Source organism: Carcharodon carcharias, chromosome 3 (genome assembly GCF_017639515.1).
Source record: "Carcharodon carcharias isolate sCarCar2 chromosome 3, sCarCar2.pri, whole genome shotgun sequence".
NCBI classification, from domain to species: domain Eukaryota; kingdom Metazoa; phylum Chordata; class Chondrichthyes; order Lamniformes; family Lamnidae; genus Carcharodon; species Carcharodon carcharias.
This window is the reverse complement of record NC_054469.1, coordinates 116072491-116096137: the sequence shown is the minus strand read 5'-3', so window position 1 is coordinate 116096137 and position 23647 is coordinate 116072491. Positions and strand designations below refer to the sequence as shown.

Here is a 23647-nt window from a genome sequence, read left to right as displayed (position 1 = left end):
TGGAAAAACTCAGCAGGTCTAACAGCATCTGTGGAGAGAAAAAAGAAGTTAACGTTTCAAGTCTGTATGACTCTTCTTTTGAGCTCTGAAGAGTCATAAGGTCTCAAAACTGCTTTTTTTTCTCTCCAACAGACGCTGTTAGATCTGCTGAGTTTTTCCAGCATTTTCTGTTGATCTAAAGAACAGGTTCGTTTTGTAAATGTAAGAACATAAAGTTCACAAACTTATTTCAATACTAAAAGTTTTGCAGACTTCATATCTATAAACTTTACTTCCTCAGATTTGCCTTTATAATGAAGAACCCATGCCAACAAAGCACAATGAGAACCTGCTATGGAAATGCAATTAGGCAATCTTCCCTGGCGTTTCACTAAAAACACTTTTCATACACTGGGAACATTGAGATAACATAGACAAAGAATATTTTTAAAATAGAAGACAGAAACTGCTGCTGCAATAACACAGAAAACAAGAAAACTTGAAAAACCTATTTTACAAGTCTTTTTGACACCGTACAATCGGAATAGGAAAGCTGAAACCAAGACCAACCACATGCATCACAACTAGCTGATATCAAAAGGTCATTGACGAACTGGTGGCAGTTAGGTGTGCCACACAATTGATGAATCAAATAGGCAGCAGGCACCAAGAAATCACTGAATTCATAGAGCAGCAGGCAATAACAAATTAATAAAGTAAGGTAATAAAATGCTGTGAATTAAGTGTAGACATGTGCAGTAAATGAATAAATATATAGAAAATCCAGTACACCTATAAATCACTAAACTAAAGGCCTATCAGACACCGGCAAATTTATTCACGTTTCCCACCTTAGCAACTTGTTCTCAGAAACCATCCAATTTTCACTGGTTACACAGGCAGTATCCCTGAATGAGTGAGTACCATGATTTTGTGATGATAAAGTTGTTAAAAGAGCTAAATGGTTATCTTAGTTAAAATTGTTCAAATAATCACAATAGCCACTGCGAAAAATAGATCCTAGGAATCAAATGAGAAGACGGTGTGGGTGCTTAAGGCAAGAGGATAAAAGTTGTGTAGGAGTCATGGTGAAACTAGCAGTCACAGGGTTAGATATCATGGGTTATGGTGTGCAAGATGGTATGCAGCAACACCAGCAAGAAATGAAACTGGAGGTTGAGCAATCTCAGAATCAGGTGGATAAGGTAGTCAGGAAGGCATATGGCATGCTTGCCTTCATTGGCAGGGGTATTGAGTATAAAAGTTGGGAAGTCATGCTGCAGCTGTATAGAACCTTGGTTAGGCCACACTTGGAATATTGCATGCAATTCTGGTCGCCACATTACCAAAAGGATATGGAGGCGTTAGAGAGGGTGCAGAGGAGGTTTACCAGGATGCTGCCTGGTCTGGAGGTTATTAGCTATGAGGAGAGGTTGGAGAAACTCGGATTGTTCTCATTAGAGTGACGGAGATTGAAGGGCGATTTGATAGAAGTTTACAAAATTATGAGTGGCATGGACAGAGTAGATAGTCATAAGCTTTTTCCCAGGGTGGAAGAGTCAATTACTAGGGGCCATAGATTTAAGGTGAGAGGAGAAAACTATAAAGGTGATGTGCAGGGCAAGTTTTTTTTATGCTGAGGGTAGTGAGTGTCTGGAATTCACTGTCAGAGGAGGTGGTGGAAGCAGGTACGACAGTGGTGTTTAAGAGGCAGCTTGACAAATACATGAATAGGATGGGAATAGAGGGATACGGACCCCGGAAGTGCAAAAGTTTTGGTTGACAGGCAATATGATCGGCGCAGGCTTGGAGGGCCGAAGGGCCTGTTCCTGTGCTGTACTTTTCTTTGTTCTTTGTAAACTACCAGGAAACACACAGTATGGGTTGGATTTCCCTACAGTGTTGGGAAACAGAAGTTGGGACTGCATCTTGATCCTGAACGCACCCTGGGGAGTGGAAACAGTTACTTAATTGGGACTTTCACGGGGTGCCCTTAATTGGCATGAAGTCAGGTTCTCTGTCCAATTAAGGACAGCAAGCAGGCCTTTAAAGCTGGAGAGTCAGAGCTCTTCCAGTTCAAGGAGCAACAGGCTGTGATAGGAGGTAGGGCACTTCAACATGGAGGTGCTCTCTCAACAGCTTAAAAACTTTAACTAAAAAATAATTCTTGCAGAACCCCTGCGCCCCTCTAAGGCAGCATGTAACTGCTCTTACACCCAAAGCAGACAGGGGGGACTGCCGGATGCCCACCTTCAAGTAGCTAAATTGGTCCCCAGCTGTACAGGAACCTGGAGGTCAACTGGAAACTTCCACGTCCTCAAAAGTAGCCCACATCAGGAAGTCGGCACACCAGCCAACAATGGCCGCATCTTTTTCCATTCTCACATCTGGTAGTCCCTGAAAATTCTGCCCTATGGGTGGGGTTTGGTTAGATTCCCATTTCAAAACTGAGCGAACGGAAAATGTTCAGAGAAGTGCAACAATTGGGGAAGCATGTACTAAATGACCTGTTCATAGGATAAAGAATCCTTCAAATCATTTTGAGGAGAACCAGTGTAGACATGACAGGCCAAATGGCCTCCTTCTGCACTGTAACAATTCTGTGAAATGTCTAAAAAGGTGAAAATACCCATAATGTGGAAAAATTCAAGTGGCAACAATGCCAAGTTCAAAAGTGAGCAGCAACTGTTTACACAGGAAGATTCCCTATTATAAATGTTGCTGTGAAGGTGTTCTCAAAAATTATGAAGACATAAATTAAAATTTGTGGATGGAATTGGTCATAACCTTTGACCAAGCAAGGAAAATTCATAAATTCTTTAAAATGTCTTGAATCTAAAATTATTTAAGAATTCTTGAAAAGAACTCAATCCCTTATGAGTTTATCAATTGTAATTTTCATGGATATTAAAAATATTATTGTATGTATAACCTGCCGACCGTTGACCTAGAAGCAGTGTGGCCGGTAGACACAAAAAAGAGCTGGAGGCAGAAAATGATTAGCATAGGTCTTGGAGGCAATGTGCGATCAGGCTAAAAAGGTTTAAAAGCCTGGAAGGCTTAGAAATCCTAAAGAGCTGAGTGTTTTACCAGGAATGGCCAATCCTTGAACAGCAGCGCTATTTGCATTTGATTGAGAAGGAACACTAGGGAGCTACACCACCCGAACTGTCACAACACAAGGGAGACAGGGTTTATAAAAGTCTGCCTTGCCTGATGATAACCGTATGCCTTACCTGATGATAACTGTACGCGTGAAACTCTGGGGCGAAAGCTATTGTTGGATAGGACTCCTGACCTACCTTGCATTAATAAAGAACAACATATTGCGGAACTGTTTATGTATGTAACACCATATATGACAAAGGGAAACACTTGTGTTGTGTAAGACATATTTGTTATATCAACCATTTAAAGTGAAATCTACCTTTTTATTTGAAGTATCATTTGCCTGCTAATTATGTTTAACTTGCATTGGTCCTGATTCATGTTAAAGTAAAAGTTACAAAAAGTGAAATCTTTGTTGGCAATTTCTTTATTTGGGGGTCATTCAGTAAATTGAGTTACTTTTGGTGTTCAGTTACAGCATAGGGAATCAAATTACTTGCCAAACATAACATTTTTAATAGACAAACTGGAATCTGTATTCTAACATTCATAATTAGCATCCATTCATAAAGGTGTTATAATAGGAAAAGCCTAAAAAAAAGCATCACACTCTTGCTAGTAACTGAATTCCAATTATGTGTTAAACAAAATTCATAATTATTTATCTCACAATAACATGATTAAAGTTTACCCAATGAATTGTCTTTTTGGACTTGCCTTCATAAAAAAATTCCTACAAGGCTTTAGCCTGTTTCAAAAGCCTGGGGTTTGATTGAATATTTTTACTTCAAAAGTTGGACATAACTTCAAAATATATCTGTGCATCAACAGCATATGCGATTTTCATAATTTCTCAGCAATCTGCACATCAACAGGAGCTGATAGAAATGTAAGGGTTAGGGAGTTTATGTGCCTTTTCCAAATCACTGAGGATCAAGTATTGAGTTATGGTTGTCTGAAAGGGACCAAGGACAGTTTGGGTCCTATTTTGGTTTCTAGATCATGATTTCCCCTACACCTACTAAGTGGTGTAGGAAGAAGTAACATAGCTCCACTTAGTGGTCAATTTATGGACTTACAGTAGAATGCAGTTTACATAGCTGGCTGGCTCCCATGAGAAGTGTGGGGATAGGAGCTTCTAAAGTGGGAAAATATGATTTAGAAGTGTGACAAAAAGAATTTCACTGCCAGGTGCTGGCCTCTCCAATGATTGGAAACCCCTTTCTGTGGTACTCATTACAATTCCCAGATGTTCCCTTTAAAAACTAGACCACAGGCCCTAGAAATCCCTTAAAATACCAATAGAACCCAAGAGCCCATTCTAACATTGTCAAATTCTGCATCTCCTTCCCAATGCCCTTAGAGATGCTCCCAGTGTTGATGTTACTGAGGATGACATAACACCCTGTTCTTATTAAAAAAATTCTGACTCAATAACCTACATCACAGCAGATCTGATTATAAAATAAAAATAAATAAATATATTCCTCATCTATTCCCTGTTTTCAAAACCTCTCATTTGTTACATTTTTGTCAACTCTTCCCCATTATAAATTTCCATGTCCACATTTTACTATAAAACTGATTATATAAACTTGTAAAACCATGATTACATACACTTGCCAGTGGCATCACTGTAGCACCGCGGCCAGCATTGAAGGGAAACTCCTCCACTCTGTACAATTCTACTTTTGGTTCCCAAAATGCCCCATTTTGCTACTTAACTACAGATCTTAACTTTACAAAAATCTTATCAGCACAAACTTTTGTCTGCAAAACGTTACCTCCTGTTGTGATTCTTTACATCACACTTCTAGATTATTTTTTCCATTAAAGAAACTCCTACATCCAGTTATGATGGGAACCAACTATGTAAAATGCAAAACAAAAACAGAATTACGTGGAAAAATTCAGTAGGTCTGGCAGCATCGGCGGAGAAGAAAAGAGCTGACGTTTCTCCTCCGCCTATGATGCCAGACCTGCTGAGGTTTCCCAGGTAATTCTGTTTTTGTTTTGGATTTCCAGCATCTGCAGTTTTTTTGTTTTTATCTATGTAAAACGCAATCCTCTGCAAGCCCATAATTTAACCATGGAGTGGAGCTATATTAATTGTTCCCTACAAATGTAACAAGATTCTTTGATTATTTCACATTCTTTCCCCCTTAAGCTTTTAATGCCTAAAATATGATTTTAAGCAAATTTCTTCAATGTAAAATTTATATAATTTGTAACATCAAATGAATCTACTGAATGGTCTTTTAGCATTTTTAACTCAAAGGCCTCTCCCAGTCTCTGAGCTTGGTTTTGTTTACGTCCAGAGCTGTGACACTAGGCTAAATTTGGATTGTGCAACAAACCTAAAGTTCCAGGATCCATCAGAACTTGTCAATTGCACAAATACATTGAATTTTTCTTCCATTTCTAGCAATTGCTGCACAACTGTTTTCATCATTATTTTAAAAAGCTCAGAGGCAATTTTCATGGATTTATTCCACTAAAGTTAATCATGATCACAATTTTTCTTAAAAAGGGAGGCTGTGCTTGTTTGAGTGCAAATGAGAAACTGACAATGTACTAATTACTCACCTGTTGCAGTTTTTGTTTTGTGTTCTATAAACAAGTAAAAAAATTGTTTCTTAGGATCGAGTTATATGTACGTGAATGTGCAAGGCATTCAAAATAAACCTGAAGAGTTGTAAGCATTAATAACAATGGAGGGACATAATATAGTAGTTGATTGTTTGTATAGATAGTCTACCCAGAGTAAAACTTCAAATTTAACATTTGTAGTTATAACATTTTCGAGAGACACAGGAAAAAGGGGGTGAGGTGGCAGTGTAGGCGAAGGATTCTATCCCAGCTAAAAAATGTGAAGATGTTTTTGTATACATTACAGGCTGTGAAAAATTGTCACTAACAGAGGAGATCTGCAGACAGTTCAGAGAAAGTTACAAAAACAACAAGCAATAATATTTGAACATTTTAACTATCCTAAAGTAAACTGGAATTAAGGTAATGAAGCGGTCAAATTGGGAACACATTCAGAATTTCTTAACAGGAAAATGAACATCACTATTTAATTTTTGGAAATTATGGAAAATAGCTATCACAACTCAGAAAAATGAAGGGTTAGGCAGGTTGGTGAACTACAAAAAGGTAAAATTTAGTAAGGTAAAAGGGGACCTGGCCTAAATGAACTAGACAGGATAGTTAACAAACAGATTGACAGATCAGTAGAAAGTAATCTTCATGCTAGAGAGTTCCATTCATGCATGGAGCACGAAGTCTAATTGTGCAGGCTGAAGGAATGGCAGTTATTAATAAGCAGTCTGCTCTGTTTATTTTTAAAACAAACGATGGTGGTAGCAAGAATGCAGGTGCACTGGAGGAGACAGAATAGAAACAGATAGAAATGCAGCTCTATCTGACAAAAATACCAGAACTCAAGGTAAGTAGCCAGATCCTGATGGCATGCGCCAGAGAGAAAAGACCGTAGAGGTTCTTGCCATGATTATTCAATCCTCTCTAAACATGCAAATTGTGCTGTGTGAAAGAGGGTAGCTAATGCCATAGCCTTGATCATGTAAACAGAAGGATAAACTGCACAGGTAGATACCAATGAGTTTAATAACAATTGTGGGTTCTCTCCTAGAATCTATAATGCAAGATTAAAATAGTCAACATTGAAATATTTGGGTTCAAGGACATTTTTACAAAAAATGTTTTGCAACTTGAGGTTTTTGAACAAAGGATAATGTAAATAATTTAGCATATTTGGATTTTCAGAAGTTATTTGATAAGCTGTCACATGAAAACTACTAGAAAATTAAAGCACATGGCATACATGAGTAAACATAGCAAAGTAGGTTGATAAAAAAGAAACAAAAGGTTAGGGTAAATGGGCTGAAGGAGGGTGGTAGGTTTCGATTGCTTAAAGATCGGGAGTGCTGTACCCACTAGGGATCACTGTATTGATATCCGATTTCGGTCAAAAAAAAGTGTTCAATAAGCTGTTCCACGAAACACACTACAAAGATTCAGTCTCATAACATTGCGAACAGTAGCGTAGTGGCATTGTTACCATAATGGAATCCAGAAACTTGGAGTAATGCTGCAGAAATACAAGTTTAAATCCTATCATGTCAGCTGGTAGTTTAAATTCAATTAATAAATATGGAATAAAAAGCTAGTCTCAATAATGATAACCACTTGTTGCAAAACTCAGAGATCCACTAACATCCTTTAGGAAAGAAAATCTGTCTACATGTGACTCCAGACCTATGGCAATGTGGCTGATTCTTAACTGCTCTCTCAAATGGCATAGCAAGCCACTTAGTTGTCATCTCTACTAACATCATGCGCTTGTGCCAAAATTAGGACAGCCGTCCACAGACTAGTCAAGCAACAGCCTGACAGTCATCTCACTGAATCATATCTTATAATGCTGGCTATACCATTAGCCTCCTGGCATCAGGTCAAAAATGGGCAGCGAAGCTTCCTGCTGATTACCACCCATTACCCTCACTCAGCTGGTGAATCAATGCGTTTTGAACACTTGTCAGAAGAAACACTGAGGGTAACAAAGGCACAGAATGTATTCTGGGTGTGGACTTCATGTCCATTACCAAGAGTCGTTCTGCAGCAACACTACTGGCCAAGTGGGAAGATTCCTGAGGTAGTGAGAGAACTAGCACAAGGGAAAAACCTACCAAGAATCAGATATGTTACAGCACAGAATTAGGCCAGTTAGCTGGTCAAGTCTATGCTGGTTCTCTGTAAAAGAAATGGAGTCCTGCTTCCTCACCCTTTCTCCATTGTGCTGTGAATATTTTCTCATGTACTTTTACAATTCCCTTTTGAAAGCCACAATTGTATTTGTCTCCACCACAGTCTCAAGCAGTGCATTCCAATCCTAACTGCATAAAAAATGTTTCTCATGTCACTGTTCGTTCTCCCATCACTGTAAATCTACCTGACCTTGTCCTCACCAACCTGCTGCAGATACATCTATCCATGACCGTATTGATCAAAGTGATCAGAGCATAGTCCTTGTTAAAACGAAGTAATTTTCACACTGAGGAGACACTCCACTGTGTTGTGTGGCACTATCACAGTGCAAAATGGGGTAGATTCTGAATAGATTTAGCATCTCAGAACTGGGCATCAATGAGGCACTGTGATCCATCAACAGAATTGTATTTCACCATAATCTTTAACCAGACAACCTGGTGCTATCCTCACTTTAACATCATTAAGCCAGGGGACCAACTCTGGTTCAATGGAGAGTAGAGAAGAACGTGGTTTACCTGTGGTTTTGCCACAGGGTGATGTTACAAAAGTGCAGTTGCACAACCCACTGCTGCGGGCTAACTTATTGCAAATAGCAAGTCTCTCCTGCCAGTACACAACCTCTGCATTACCAAGACCACCTATAGTGCCTCCTTGCAGCAACAGGTTGAACTGCAGGGGATCTAGGAAGAACCTTGGCCTCAAGAGATGCAATTTACAGGGCCACAAGGATGTGGACATGTCTTGACATCCAACCAGGTCACCAGCATCACAGATGCCAGACTCCAGCCAATTCAATTCACTCCATGTTATATGAAGAAACAGCTGAAGGCACTGGATACTGCAAAGGCTATAGGCCCTGACAACATTCCGGCAATAGTACTGAAGATATGTTCCAGAACTTGCCACAGCCCTAGGCAAGTTGTTCCAGTACAGCTACAACACTAGCATCTACCCAGCTATGTGGAAAATTGCCCAGGTATGTCCTGTACACAAAAAGCAGGACAAATCCAACCTGGCCAATTACCACCCCATCAGTTTACTCTCGATCATCAGTAATGGAAGGGGTCACTGACAGTGCTATCAAGCGACACTTGCTTAGCAACAACCTGCTCACTGATGCCCAGTTTGCGTCCCGTCAGAGATACTCAGCTCCGGACCTCTTTACAGCCTTGGTTCAAACATGGACAAAGGAGCTGAACTCCCAAGGTGAGGTGAGAATGACTGCTCTTGATATCAAGGCAGCGTTTGACAGAGTGTGGCATCAAGGAGCCCTAGCAAAACTAGAGTCAATGGGAATCGGGGGAAATCTCTCCGTTGGTTGGAGTCATACCTAGCACAAAAGATGATGGGTGCGGTTGTTCGAGATCAGTCATCTCAGCTCCAAGACATCACTGCAGGGGTTCCTAGGGCAGTGTCCTCGGCCCAACCATCTTCAGCTGCTTCATCAATGTCCTTCCTTCCATCATAAGATCAGAAATGGGGATGTTCACTGATGATTGCATAACGTTCAGCACCATTTGAGACTCCTCAGACACTGAAGCAGTCCATGCCCAAATGCAGCAAGACCTGGACAATATCCAGGCTTGGGCTGACAAGTGGCAAGTAACATTCACACCACACAAGTGCTGGGCAATGACCATCTCCAACAAGAACGAATCCAACCATCGTCCCTTGATGTCCGATGGCATTACCATCACTGAATCCCCAATAACACCACCCTGGTGGTTACCACTGACCAGAAACTGAACTGGACTAGCCATATAAATACCATGGCTACAAGAGCAGGTCAAAGGCTAAGAATTGCGCAACAAATAACTCACCTCCTGACCCGCCAGAGCCAGACCACAAGTCACAAGTCAGGAGTATGATGGAATACTCTTCACTTGCCTGCATGAGTACAGCTCCCACAACACTCAAAGCTTGACACCGACCAGGACAAAGCAACCTGTTTGATTGACACCACATCCACAAACATTCACTCCCTCCACCACTGAATCACAGTAGCAGCAATGTGTACCTCTACAAGATGCACTGCAGGAATTCATCAGCTCCTTCAACAGCACTTTCCAAACCCACAACCACTACCAGCTAGAAGGACAAGGGGAGCAGATACATGAGAACACCACCACCTGGACGTTCCCCTCCAAGTCACTCACCATCCTGACTTGGAAATATATCGCCATTCCTTCACTGTCGCTGGGGTCTAAATCCTGGAACTCCCTCCATAACAGCACTGTGGGTATACCTACACCACATGGACTGCAGCGGTTCAAGGAGGCAGCTCACCACTACCTTCTCAAGGGCAATAAATGCTGGCCCAGCCAGCAAAACCCACATCCCATCAATGAATTTTTAAAGATTGGATTCTAGCATCTTTCCAAAGACAGATGTTAGGATAGCTGGGCTTTGGTTTTCAGCTTTCTCTCTCCCTCCTTTCTCAGAGAGGTGTTACACTTGCAGTTTTCCAATCCATTGGGATGTTTCCAGAATTGAAGGGAATTTTGAAAGATTAGAGCCAATGCTTTCATGATCTTCACAGCCACTTCTTTTAAGACTAGGAGTATGCAGACCATTCTGACTCCCCCGCTAACTGTATTATGATTTTCTAAAAATCCTGCTACTACCTCCATAATAATGGCAATTAGGGATGGACAATATATGCTGCCCTAGCCAGCAAAACCCACATCCCATGAATGAATAAAATATATTATGATACTTCTTGAGTATTGCAGGAGCTGCAATCATCCAGCCAAGTGGGGAATATTCTATCACACTCCTGGCTTGAGCCTTGTAGATGGTGGACAGGCTTTGGGCAGTCAGGAGGTGAGTTACTCATCACAGGATTCCTAGCCTCTGATAGGCTCTTGTAGCCACAGGATTTATATGGCTAGTCCAGTTCAGTTTCTGGTCAAGGAGACTTTTCAGCCTTGAGTCACATTAGTTTTCCCATTACTTTTTCTCTAGTGATCATGATTCTTTTAAGTCCCTTCCTCTCTTTAGCCTCTTCATTTCCAGCTATTCTTGGGATGTTTTTACATAAAAATACAAGAACATAAGAAATAGGGGTAGGAGATGACCATACGGCCCAAGGAGCCTGCTCTGCCATTCAGTCTGATCATGGCTGAACTTGGGCTTCAACTCCACTTTCCCTTCCGCTCCCTATATCCTCCCAACCACAGGGTCACCATGTCTGTATTGTGTATCATCTGCAAGATGCACTACAGCAATTCACCAAGGCTCCTTTGAAAGCACCTTCCAAGCCTGCAAACTATACCACCTAGAAGAACAAGGGCAGCAGGCACACTGGAATATCACCACTTGCAAATTCCTCTCCAAACCAAACACCATTCTGTCTTGGAACTACATTGCCATTCCTTCACTATCACTGGGTCAAAATCCTGCAATTCCCTCCCTAACAGCACAGTGGGTGTATCACAAGGACTGTAGTGGTTCAAGGTGGCTGCTCATCACCACCACCTGCTCAAGGGCAATTGAGGAATGGCAACAGATGCTCGCCTTGCCAGCGATGCATACATCACCCATATGAATAAGAATAACAGAATGGTTACAGCACAGGTGGTGGTCATTTGGCCCATTGTGTCTGTGCTGGCTCTTAAAGGAGCTATTCACCTAGTACCACTCCCGTCTTCTCCCCAGAACCCTACACATTCTTCCTTTTCAGATAATAATCCAATTCCCTTTTAAATTCCTCGATTGAGTGAACCTGCCTCCAAAAATAGACGAGGCATCCTAACTACTCGCTGTATAAAAAAGTTTTTCCTCATGTCACTGTTGCTTCTTTTGCCAATTACCTTAAATCTGTGCCTTCTGCTTCTTGATCCTTCCACCAATGGGAACATTTTTCTAACTACTCTGTCCAGACCCCTTACGGTTTTGAATACCTCTATCAAACCTCCTCTCAACCTTCTGCCAATGCCATCCCTTCCACTTTGCCCAATCTTTCCCTCCCTCCCTCACTGTTGCACTCCAAGTTCCCACCACAACCCTTGATCTTTTCCAATTGCCAGTGGTCTGGCTGTGGCTTTCCAGTGGGGGCTTTCCCATCCAGCTGCCAATCAGCTTGTCATTCAATAAGATAAAAACAAAAAACTGCGGATGCTGGAAATCCAAAACAAAAACAGAATTACCTGGAAAAACTCAGCAGGTCTGGCAGCATCGGCGGAGAAGAAAAGAGGAGAAGAAAAACGTCAACTCTTTTCTTCTCCGCCGATGCTGCCAGACCTGCTGAGTTTTTCCAGGTAATTCTGTTTTTGTTTTGTCATTCAATAAGAACAGTTCTAAGTGTCTTGGTCAACATTCCTCTCAGACAACACCATCAAAAGTAATTGATCATTCATCCCATTGTTGTCAGTGGGATATAGATGTGTAGGCAATAGATTCTCTGTTTGAGGTGCAGCGGTTATTATGTACATAAAGTAATTCATTCTACATCAAGGATGTGATATAATTGCATGTTTTTAGTTCAGAAGATATACATATATTTTAAAAAATAGCAAACCACGTGGGGAGGAGAAGAAATAATTTGACAAGTGGAAAACAAAGCTTATATACCAGTCCTGAATGGCATAGCTGCTAAACTGGGTCTGCATCAGCGATGAAGGAGTAATCTGGTTGATCCTATCTTCAGTAAATTACATGGTTTAGACACATCAGTTGTCCATGATAGTCGTGGTAGGATTGACCACAGCACAATCCCTGAAAAATCAAAGCTATATCCATCTTCACAGTGAGGGCATTCGCTGTTGTCTAGTATGACACTACCATTATGTTAAGTGGGACAGACTGAAATGTGAAGCTACTCACTTTGGTAGGAAAAGAAAGGCAGAATTCTTTGTTAAAAAAAAAGATGCAAAAGTTATACGTGTTGATGTTTACAGAATCTTGGGTGCCCTCATACAAAGGAACACAAAGTTAACATGTAGGTTTAGCAATTAGGAACGCAAACAGCCTGGTGACCTTTATTACAAGAGGGTTGGAGTATAAGAGCAAGGAAATCTGGCTATGATTGGATAGGGCTTTGGGGAGACCACACACAGCATTTTTCACAGTTTTAATCTCATCTAAGTAAGGACAGAGGCAGTACAGCAAAGGCTCACTAGATTGGTCCCTGTAATGAGAGAGCTGCACTACGATCAGAGATTGAGTAGAAGGGGCCTATACTCCCAGGATTTTAGAAGAATGAAGGGCATTTTCACTGAAATGTACAAGATTCTGAAGGTGCTTGAGAGGATAGACCCTTGGTTGGCGAGTCTAGAATTAGAGGGCTTAGTTTCAGGATAAGAGGTCAATAATTTAAGACTGAGGTGAGGAAGAATTTCTTCACTGAGAGTTGTGAATCTTTGGAATTGTCCACTGTAGAGGGCTGTGGATGCTCAGACATCAAAATATATTAAACATTGAGACAAATAGATTTTTGGACTCTTGGGGAATCAAGAGATATGGGGTTAAAAACAAAAAAACTGCGGATGCTGGAAATCCAAAACAAAAACAGAATTACCTGGAAAAACTCAGCAGGTCTGGCAGCATCGGCGGAGAAGAAAAGAGTTGACGTTTCGAGTCCTCATGACCCTTCGACAGAACTTGCGTTCGAGTCCAAGAAAGAGTTGAAATATAAGCTGGTTTAAGGTGTGTGTGTGGGGGGCGGAGAGATAGAGAGACAAAGAGGTGGAGGGGGGGGGTGGTGGGGAGTGTGGTTGTAGGGACAAACAAGCAGTGATAGAAGCAGATCATCAAAAGATGTCAACGACAATAGTACAATAGAACACATAGGTGTTAAAATTAAAGTTGGTGATATTATCTAAACGAATGTGCTAATTAAGAATGGATGGTAGGGCACTCAACGTATAGCTCTAGTGGGGGTTTTTTTTTATATAATAGAAATAGGTGGGAAAAGGAAAATCTTTATAATTTATTGGAAAAAAAAGGGAAGGGGGAAACAGAAAGGGGGTGGGGATGGGGGAGGGAGCTTACGACCTAAAGTTGTTGAATTCAATATTCAGTCCGGAAGGCTGTAAAGTCCCTAGTCGGAAGATGAGGTGTTGTTCCTCCAGTTTGCGTTGGGCTTCACTGGAACAATGCAGCAAGCCAAGGACAGACATGTGGGCAAGAGAGCAGGGTGGAGTGTTGAAATGGCAAGCGACAGGGAGGTTTGGGTCATTCTTGCGGACAGACCGCAGGTGTTCTGCAAAGCGGTCGCCCAGTTTACGTTTGGTCTCTCCAATGTAGAGGAGACCACATTGGGAGCAACGAATGCAGTAGACTAAGTTGGGGGAAATGCAAGTGAAATGCTGCTTCACTTGAAAGGAGTGTTTGGGTCCTTGGACAGTGAGGAGAGAGGAAGTGAAGGGGCAGGTGTTGCATCTTTTGCGTGGGCATGGGGTGGTGCCATAGGAGGGGGTTGAGGAGTAGGGGGTGATGGAGGAGTGGACCAGGGTGTCCCGGAGGGAGCGATCCCTACGGAATGCCGATAAGGGGGGTGAAGGGAAGATGTGTTTGGTGGTGGCATCATGCTGGAGTTGGCGGAAATGGCAGGAGGATGATCCTTTGAATGCGGAGGCTGGTGGGGTGATAAGTGAGGACAAGGGGGACCCTATCATGTTTCTGGGAGGGAGGAGAAGGCGTGAGGGCGGATGCGCGGGAGATGGGCTGGACACGGTTGAGGGCCCTGTCAACGACCGTGGGTGGAAAACCTCGGTTAAGGAAGAAGGAGGACATGTCAGAGGAACTGTTTTTGAATGTAGCATCATCGGAACAGATGCGACGGAGGCGAAGGAACTGAGAGAATGGGATGGAGTCCTTACAGGAAGCGGGGTGTGAGGAGCTGTAGTCGAGATAGCTGTGGGAGTCAGTGGGTTTGTAATGGATATTGGTGGACAGTCTATCACCAGAGATTGAGACAGAGAGGTCAAGGAAGGGAAGGGAAGTGTCAGAGATGGACCACGTGAAAATGATGGAGGGGTGGAGATTGGAAGCAAAATTAATAAATTTTTCCAAGTCCTGACGAGAGCATGAAGCGGCACCGAAGTAATCATCGATGTACCGGAGAAAGAGTTGTGGAAGGGGGCCGGAGTAGGACTGCAACAAGGAATGTTCCACATACCCCATAAAGAGACAGGCATAGCTGGGGCCCATGCGGGTACCCATAGCCACACCTTTTATTTGGAGGAAGTGAGAGGAGTTGAAGGAGAAATTGTTCAGTGTGAGAACAAGTTCAGCCAGACGGAGGAGAGTAGTGGTGGATGGGGATTGTTCGGGCCTCTGTTCGAGGAAGAAGCTAAGGGCCCTCAGACCATCCTGGTGGGGGATGGAGGTGTAGAGGGATTGGACGTCCATGGTGAAGAGGAAGCGGTTGGGGCCAGAGAACTGGAAATTGGGTAGTAAAGGGGAGTTGAAGCCATAAGATTAGCCATGATCTTAGAATGGCGGAATAGGCTCGAGAACCTTTATGGCTTATTCCAGCTCCTATTTCTTAAGATCGACTCGAGTTCAATGGAAAGTGAAAAAAGGAATACTGGAATCAACAGCAAGCATAAGTTAGAATGAGGTATCAAACTGGTAAAGATATAGGTTTACTTGCATGTTAAACTCAAAAAGCAGGCTACAAATAGACCCAAGTGGTTCCATATACAATAGTAAAAGCAAAGCAAATAGGTCCTCACAATTTGGTGCGGCAGTAACAGTAAAGGAAAATTTGTATGAAGACAAAATAAGAATATTCTTATAAGAAAAATTCTAAGGGGAGGACCCATCATCCATGGTTAACTAAAGAAGTTATAGAAAGCAGCAAACTTAAGGAAAAAGCATACAACTGCACAAAGATGAGTGGCAGGTGAGATGATTGGTCAGAATATAAAGAGCAGTACAGAATTACTAAAAGGTTAATCAGGAGAAAGAAATTAGAATGAGAGGTAGCTAGCTAGAAATGTAAAAATGGATAGCAAGAGTTTCTGCAGGTATTTAAAAGGAAAAAAATAAAGTATGTGTTGGTCCTCCATGGAGTGTGGAGTTAATAGTAGATAATAAGGAAATGGCGGATGAAATGAACAAATATTTTGCTTCTGTCTTCACTACACAGGGTACAAAACATATTGCAGTAATAGCTGTAAATCAGGAGGTGGAAAGCAGAGGAGAACTTGGTGAAATTACAATCACGAAGGAAGCAACACTGAGCAAACCGATGGAGCTGTGGGCTAACAAGACTACAGGTCCTAATGGACTTCATCCTAGGGTCTTAAAAGAGCTAAAAAAAAAAAAGGGCTAATGAGGTAGTAGATGCATTGGTGTTACTCTTGCAAAATTCCCCAGATTCTGGAAAGATTCCATCAGACTGGAAAGTAGCAAATATAACCCCTCTATTCAAGGGAGGGAGGGAGGTAGAAAACAGGAAAACCATAGGCCAGTTGCTTGACATCTGTCATGGGGAAGGTGCAGGGATTGATCTGTAAGGAGACGATAGCTAGGCACTTTGAGAAGATCAAGGTAATTCGGAAGAGTCAGCATGGTTTTGTGAAAGGAAAATCATGTTTAACCAATTGACTGGAGCTCTCTGAAGGACTAACATGCACTGTGGATAAAGGGAAGCCTGTAGACATGCTGTACTTGGATTTCCAGAAGGCAATTAATCAAGTACCACATCAAAGGTTATTGCAGAAAATAAAGCTCGTGGGGTAGCGGTAGCAAAGTAGCATGGATAGAAGATTGGCTGGCAGAAAACAGTAGGCATAAATGGGTCTTTTCTGATTGGCAGGGTGTGACAAGTGGAGTCTCACAGGGATCAGTCCTGGGGCCTCATCTTTTTACAATTTACATCACTGACTTAGATGGGGGAGTGAAGGCAGGGTAGCTAAATTTGCAGATGACACAAAGATAGGTAGGAAAGCATGTTGTGAAGAGGACATAAGGAGGTTGCAGACAGATTTAGATAGGTTGAGTGAGTGGGCAAAAATCTAGCAGATGGAGTATATGTGGGACAATGTGAAGTTGTTCACTTTGGCAGGAAGAATGAAAAAGCAGAACATTACTAAGACAGAGAATGGCTGTAGAATGCCAAGGTGCAGAGGGATCTAGGTGGTCTAGTGCACGAGTCACAAAAAGTTAGTATGCAGATACAGCAAGTAATTACGGCCAATAGAATGCTATCCTTTATTACAAGAGGAATTGAATATATGCTTCAGTTATACAAGGCATTGGTGAGATCATATCTCCAATACTGTGCGCAGTTTTGGTCTCCTTATTTAAGGAGATGCAAATACATTGGAAGCAATTCAGAGAAGGTTTACTAGATTGATACCTGGAATGAGCAGGTTGTCTTAGGAGGAAAGGTTAGACAGACTGGGCTTGTTCCCACTGGAGTTTAGAAGAGTAAGGGGTGACTTGATTGAAGTATATAAGGTCCTGAATAGTCTTGACAAGGTGGGTATGGAAAGGATGTTTCCTCTTGTGAGTGAGTCCAGAACTAGGAAGCACTGTTTTAAAATTAGGAGTTGCCCTATTAGGGCAGAGATGAGGAGAAATTTTTCTCTGAGGGATTCTTTTTAAGCAAGGAAATCAAAGGTTATCAGAGGTGGATGGGAATGTGGAATTCTAAACACAAACAGATCAACCATTATCTTATTGAATGGTGAAACATCTACTTTTGTTCCTATTTCGTATGTTCATACGTGTAATTTATAGTTTGTATCAACTGTTAACGCTAATTGGAAACAAGATAAATTAAGTAATCATTACAAAAGGTGAAATCTTGTTGGTAATTCCTTCGTTGGGGGTCATTTGGTAAATTATGTCATTTTGGTTTACAGATTTCCACAGAGAACGTAACAAATTTAGTCAAGAATTTTGGTACGCAATCGAGTATACTAACAGGTGAATAAGGGAAATTCCATGGTTATCTTCAACTACAGTAGAGCTCAGCATAAAAATGAGATTTTAAAATGGGTTCAAAGTATGTATTATATTTACACTCACCTGGGTGTCATTTAGGAACATATTAGCAAAGGCCACTCTATCACGTACTGCTACACTGCTCTCATACTAAGTGAGGAATGAAAAAAGTGTTACCATTTGCCAAAATAATTGGTTTACAAAAATATATTTGTGATCAAAATTACAAACATTAAATGATAGGTAGATAGAACTTACCAGCACACAATCATATGACCCTGGTTCACTAGTCAGAAAGGCAAACATGACACACAGATAAGGATTATTTAGCTGCAGCCTCAGAGAGCTACACATTTCTCGCCACAGAGAATTCTTTTCGTCTGTGTAACCCGACAGTGCCATAGCTACAACATTTAGGTTCAAATCTCCTGCAAATCACAAAGGATTCATTATAAGTCACCTCTTTGATATATTTTATTCAAATAGAAAATTCAAACCCAATAATAGCATTGTCAAAGTCTATCTGAAAAATACTTCCTTCCCACTCCTCCATATCCAACTTATTAACTGACTTCCAAAGTAAGGCTGTATTCTTTGTCACACATCTTGTATGCAGGAAGCCAAAGCTAACAATTATTGGGGCTGAAAATATATAGCCTTTCAGTGCCTTCTGACAAGTTCAGCAGGAGGTCTGGAAACACCCAGTCCAAGCCTATCTTGCCCACTTCTGTAGTGCTTGTTTGTGCTGGAGTCTCTACCCACACAAACAAGAGCATTGACATTAGAGACGACAATAATGAAAGGACACTCCCAATGCAGGAGTTTCCTCAGCTTAGCAAGACATCAATGGGTTTTTATAAACCAAGGAGTCAGGCGGATGTCAACTCACATGGAGATTCCAAGTCTGAGTTGTGACTTGGACCTCCAAAGATGGAAACATTTTTGCCTTTATTTCAGCTTCTGATGATGGGCACACTTCCAAGGTCTTTAGGATTCATCATCCACAATACTTTGAAGCTTCCTCCCTCTGACACTGCCCAAGTTGCAATCCTGATGTCATTAGTGCTGATTAGGCATTTTACAGGAGGTGAACTTCCTCTGATTTTGCATATTTTGGTGGGGTCAGCACTGGCTCTGCCAGGATCCTGGGCCCATGGGGACACAAAAAACAGCTGTCTCAAGATGCATAATTTTTTGTAAGAAAATTCTATTTTCAAATTAACAAGAAAGCATAATTTGTAATCTCAATTTGGAGTATTCCTTTACAAAGTAAAGGCTCAGCATTAGCACTAATTAAAGTCAGAAGACTGCAGGTTAAAACTCCACTCCACTAACTTGATCATATAAGCCAAGCTAGCACTACAATTCAGCACTTACAAAGGACTGCACAGCTGGAGGTGTTGCCAGATTTAATGTGGTGGTGGGTAGCCTAGGAGGTACAACATCTGCTTTGGCTCAGAGTTAAATATAGTGCATGTGGGGTCTGGCAAAAAAATAACAAAATTTTAAAGGGAACACTGGTGGTGAGTGTATTGTTAATACCTACATACATAAATATTGCCTTCAAGAAAGATTATAAGGGGTAGAATTTCTGCTTTCAACTTAACCTGAAATCTGCATGAAAATGGTGGTTTTCCAGAGTGAAGTTACGGTCAAGTTTCCGCTCAAACTCATTTGCTAAATCACAAGCGTAAAACCTTTCATGAAACAGTGCAATCTGCAGCATAATAGAGCGTAATTATTTAACATTTTCCCTCGCTCTAAAAATATTCATGGAAGTATTTGAGTGGGTAACTCCATTTTTACTTATTAATAAAACAGCACCAGGTTATTACAAAAAAGCATTTTTTATAAGTGTCTCTAGTCCACCAACTGTAAGTAACCAGATTTTAAAAGCACAAAAAATTGATTTAAACTATACTAGATTATTTACTAGTTTTAGTGGTGTACACGAGTCAGTTTCTTACTAAAATATTTAATATCTAAAACTTCTAAGATGCGTCTACTTGTGCCTTTGCATCTACAAAAAAAAAGCAAATTGAAAAAAAACTTATCCAAAGGTGATAAATGGGCATTATTGGTGGGAACTCACCATGTTATTTTGATCTGGGGGTGTGACCAGTTTTCTGTGTGGAGCTCTCTTAAAGCCAATGTTTCTTTAAATATTAAAGATTATGGAAATTTGATTAACTGGTGCTTAATATCTTTACGTGGTTTGGCCCATTCCAAGCAAAAGCTAGCAAAAACGGGCCTAAATCCAGGACCAACGTGTTTAAAACAGAGTTCTCGCTGTCCTTCAGATAAGCTTCAGGCCTGAAAGACCGGCTTTTAAAAAAAAAAATCAGAACCATCAGCCTGCCATTTCTGATTTTTTTTTTTTAAGAACAGTTCTTTCAGGTTAGTTTCACTGACAGTTGCTGCACTACTGGTAATGACCTTGTGGGGTAGGGGTGTCACTTAAGGTTTAGCACCATACAATTAAATACTGTAGACTTCTCAAAAATTCTCTTTTGAATTTAAACCAGCATATAAATAGCAGTCTAAATTTTCATCATGCCCTAAAGTAGGCACAATTCTGATGACACGCTGTATTGATGTACTAGAGGCTTGAGAATCTTGGACATCATCAAAATAAGTGTAAAAAAACTAAAAACCAGAATGATACAAAACTGTGTTGAATCACTATCGGCCGTTTTATTACTCTTGTAAAGTCTGGGAATTAAATCCCTATTTGTCACTAAGAGATTGCTTAAAGCTTTACAAATCTCTATTTCATCCTAGGTTCACCCTACCCTGCACTATTCCGTTTAAAATCTAGCAGCAATTGGTCATACTGTGGGACTAAAATTTCTCTGGGCAGAGGATTTCCAATCATCCATTATAACTTAGGCAAAAAAAAAAACAAAATCCCAGAGAAACAGCATAAAGGGATTTCTTAGAAACCCAATCCTATGACTTAACCACTTCTAGAAGCGAATTCTCTCAGGATATTGCTGTTGGAGTTGCTTATTTATTAATTACATTTTTCAATTTTGGGCTGTAAATTCAGTGTACAACACAATTTGTATGACGGCTTCTGGAGGGGGGCGGGTAGAAACAATCCAGTTCTTGAGTTAAGGGCGCACTTAATTTTTGTGCCATGTATCATTCTTCACTGAAAAATTCAGATGAAGCAATTCAAGCTACTTTTTTCCTGAGCTGTTAGCAGATGTCTGATTGACAAATCCCGCAGATAGAGTGATTAGTAAAGAGGCAGATGCCATTTTTGGTGTATTATGGGTTGGCACCAGGAAAGTAAGAATGGTATGGTTGTGATCAAAGGGTGGAATCACAGCTGAAGTTATTTTGTTGCTAATGGAAGTTTACTGTCAGCAGGCTTTGTGGGGTGAAATTTCCAGGACAGGAGTACATAATGGGCTCATAGTGAATCAGTAACTTGTTTTACCCTGCACAATTCTCAAGAAGCTTTTCCATTGACTTCAATCTTGTCCTTTTGTCTGCGTATGTATGTTGGTGGTTTTATGACTTTTTGAGGAATGAAATAGCATATAAAGTCGTACTGCATTGTAGATATTGAAAATATATTGTAGCGAAAGGCAGCAAAGTCTTTGGACATGCTGATCAAAAAAAAACAGATACAATTATGAACCAGTCTTTCTCCTCTGGCCTCTTAAAAGTTGTGTTGCACAGAGAAACCTAAGGGCTCCAATGCTTTTCACTGACAGTAAAGACCCATGTTGTTCATTCATTCCACTTTGTTCCTCAGGAGTCATTTGATCTTTCTACCCTGTGAGATTACTGACTAAATAGAATCTAATTACATCCCTTGTGAAATAATTATATTGAATAATATCACGCACCCAGGTAGGAAAAGTTTTCTAATCCCTCTACAGAACGGAAAAGATCTTGTGCAGTTTATCTGGGTTGCAAGTATTGAATCTTTCCCCCAAATATGAATTTACTGTTGCCATATTCATATAGTGCAATGGGAAGAACATGTTAATGAGGGTTGAGGCCGTCATCAAAATCAGTTATCATCTGCAGTGTTATAAATAACTAATGGGATATTTTCCTGTCAAATTAACCATATTGCACGATGTTAAAAGAATTTGTACACTGGTTTGTACGATAGTTGTGGTGAGATCACCTATAGGACACACACAAACTAATACTGAATTATATTGTTGCTGCTCTTAATATTATTGACCTGTGCAGCATATATAATTGGATGATATTTGTAACCAGATGCCAACAATGGGCATGATCATTTTACTAGGACCTTTGTGACTGGTGAATTGATCGGTGAATATTTAAAAGGGGAAAAAAATGTTATGCATGATTGAGGTGGGGTGGAATAAGGGGCATGGAAACAGAAGCACCAGGGCTCATGATTTCTCTCCCTGCTTAAATCTGGTAGTGACAAAATTTCTAATTCCCTTCCCCCAGAAAAAAGCATCAATCCTGCATCATTTTCGTTTGGTTACTCAAAGCAAATGGATGCACATTCTCGTTTTCCCCTCACTGAATAAAACTACAGCACCAATAGAAGATGCATTCACAAATAAAACAATTTTGTGAATGATTGGTTAGCTTCAAACAATGCAAAAACAGTTGAACAACATACCTTTTCCCAAAGCAGCTCCCTTGTTGAGAATCTCTATTGATCTTCGAATGTCAAGATTAAAAAGTGCAACAGCAGCAGCACGTTCCCATTCTTCTCCTTGCTCTAATGCATTCAGGAAGGGACCCACATCAATCTCTGGTCCTTTTTGGATCCAGCCACAAAGTTGCAAAGCCAAGCATCGTTCCTCACTCTGGTACCTGATAAAATCTGTCTGCCGATCAGACCCAGTCCAACCATGCTTATAACACTCTGTTTTTCTCTCTGAAAATGGAATAAATGGAAACAAAAAATTGGTAAGGTGCATCACAATGTTTAACTTTGTTTACAAAATTAAGTAACTTCCGTTACTTCCAGGCTTGACTATTCCAATGCTCTCCTGGCCAGTCTCCTACCTTGCACCATCTGTAAACTGGAGGCTGTCAAAAACTCTTATGCATAACTCACACCTACTCCTGTTCAGCATCACCCATGTGCTCGCTTCCAAACATTGGTTGCTAGTCTATCAATACGTCAAATTTAAAATTCTCATCTTTGTGATCAAATCCCTCCTTCGATTCCTCACCTCCCTATTTCTGTAACCTCATCCAACCCTCAGTGAATTCTGCATTCCTTTTATTCCAGCCTCATGTGAATTCCTGATTTCCTTTGCTTCATACTTGGCTGCCAACCTCAGAAGCTCTAGAATTCCCTCCCTAAACCTCTCCACTTTTCTTCCTCTTTCCCAATTTAAGATACTCCTTAAAACCTACCTCTTTGACTAAGCTTTTTGTCGCCTGTCTTATATCTCCTTAAATGGATATGGAACAGTGGACAAATTTTGTATTATTACATCCCTGTGAAGCACTTTTGAACATGTTACTATGTTAAATATGCTATTTAATGTAAGTTATTACTTTTGAACTTGATTACTTGTCACACAATAGTGGCACTAAAATGCAAAAATTGACAGTTACAATTAATTATTATTCAGCGTACAATTGAAATTAAAAGGCTCATGAAAGTCCAAATATTCAATTTGATTGTTTGAATCTCAAGAGATCAATGGGGGAAGTCCCAGGATGATCATCGCACAGCCTCACTTGAGGAGTGCAGGAATTTTTCTGGACTGTTCTGGATCCTGGACTAATGCTATTTTGCCCTGTTGAAGCAAATAAAAGTGCATGACTTATGAAAAAAAATGTTATTGCTTGTGGATAAGTCATAATAAATATTCCATGCTTATAAAATGAACATACACCAAATGTG

General features: G+C 40.7%; 1 protein-coding gene across 7 annotated transcripts in view; it reads right to left on the bottom strand.

Annotated features, from left to right (window-relative positions):
* Positions 1-23647, bottom strand: part of mios (missing oocyte, meiosis regulator, homolog (Drosophila)) — a 72819-nt gene that overhangs the window by 22461 nt on the left and 26711 nt on the right. For all 7 annotated transcript variants that reach the window (XM_041183670.1, XM_041183673.1, XM_041183675.1 and 4 more), the window contains 3 exons: positions 22403-22663; positions 18037-18206; positions 17863-17928 (listed from right to left, as the gene is read on the bottom strand). In XM_041183670.1, coding sequence (XP_041039604.1) covers positions 17863-17928; positions 18037-18206; positions 22403-22663 — 497 coding nt within the window. The remainder of the gene's footprint in view (positions 1-17862; positions 17929-18036; positions 18207-22402; positions 22664-23647) is intronic.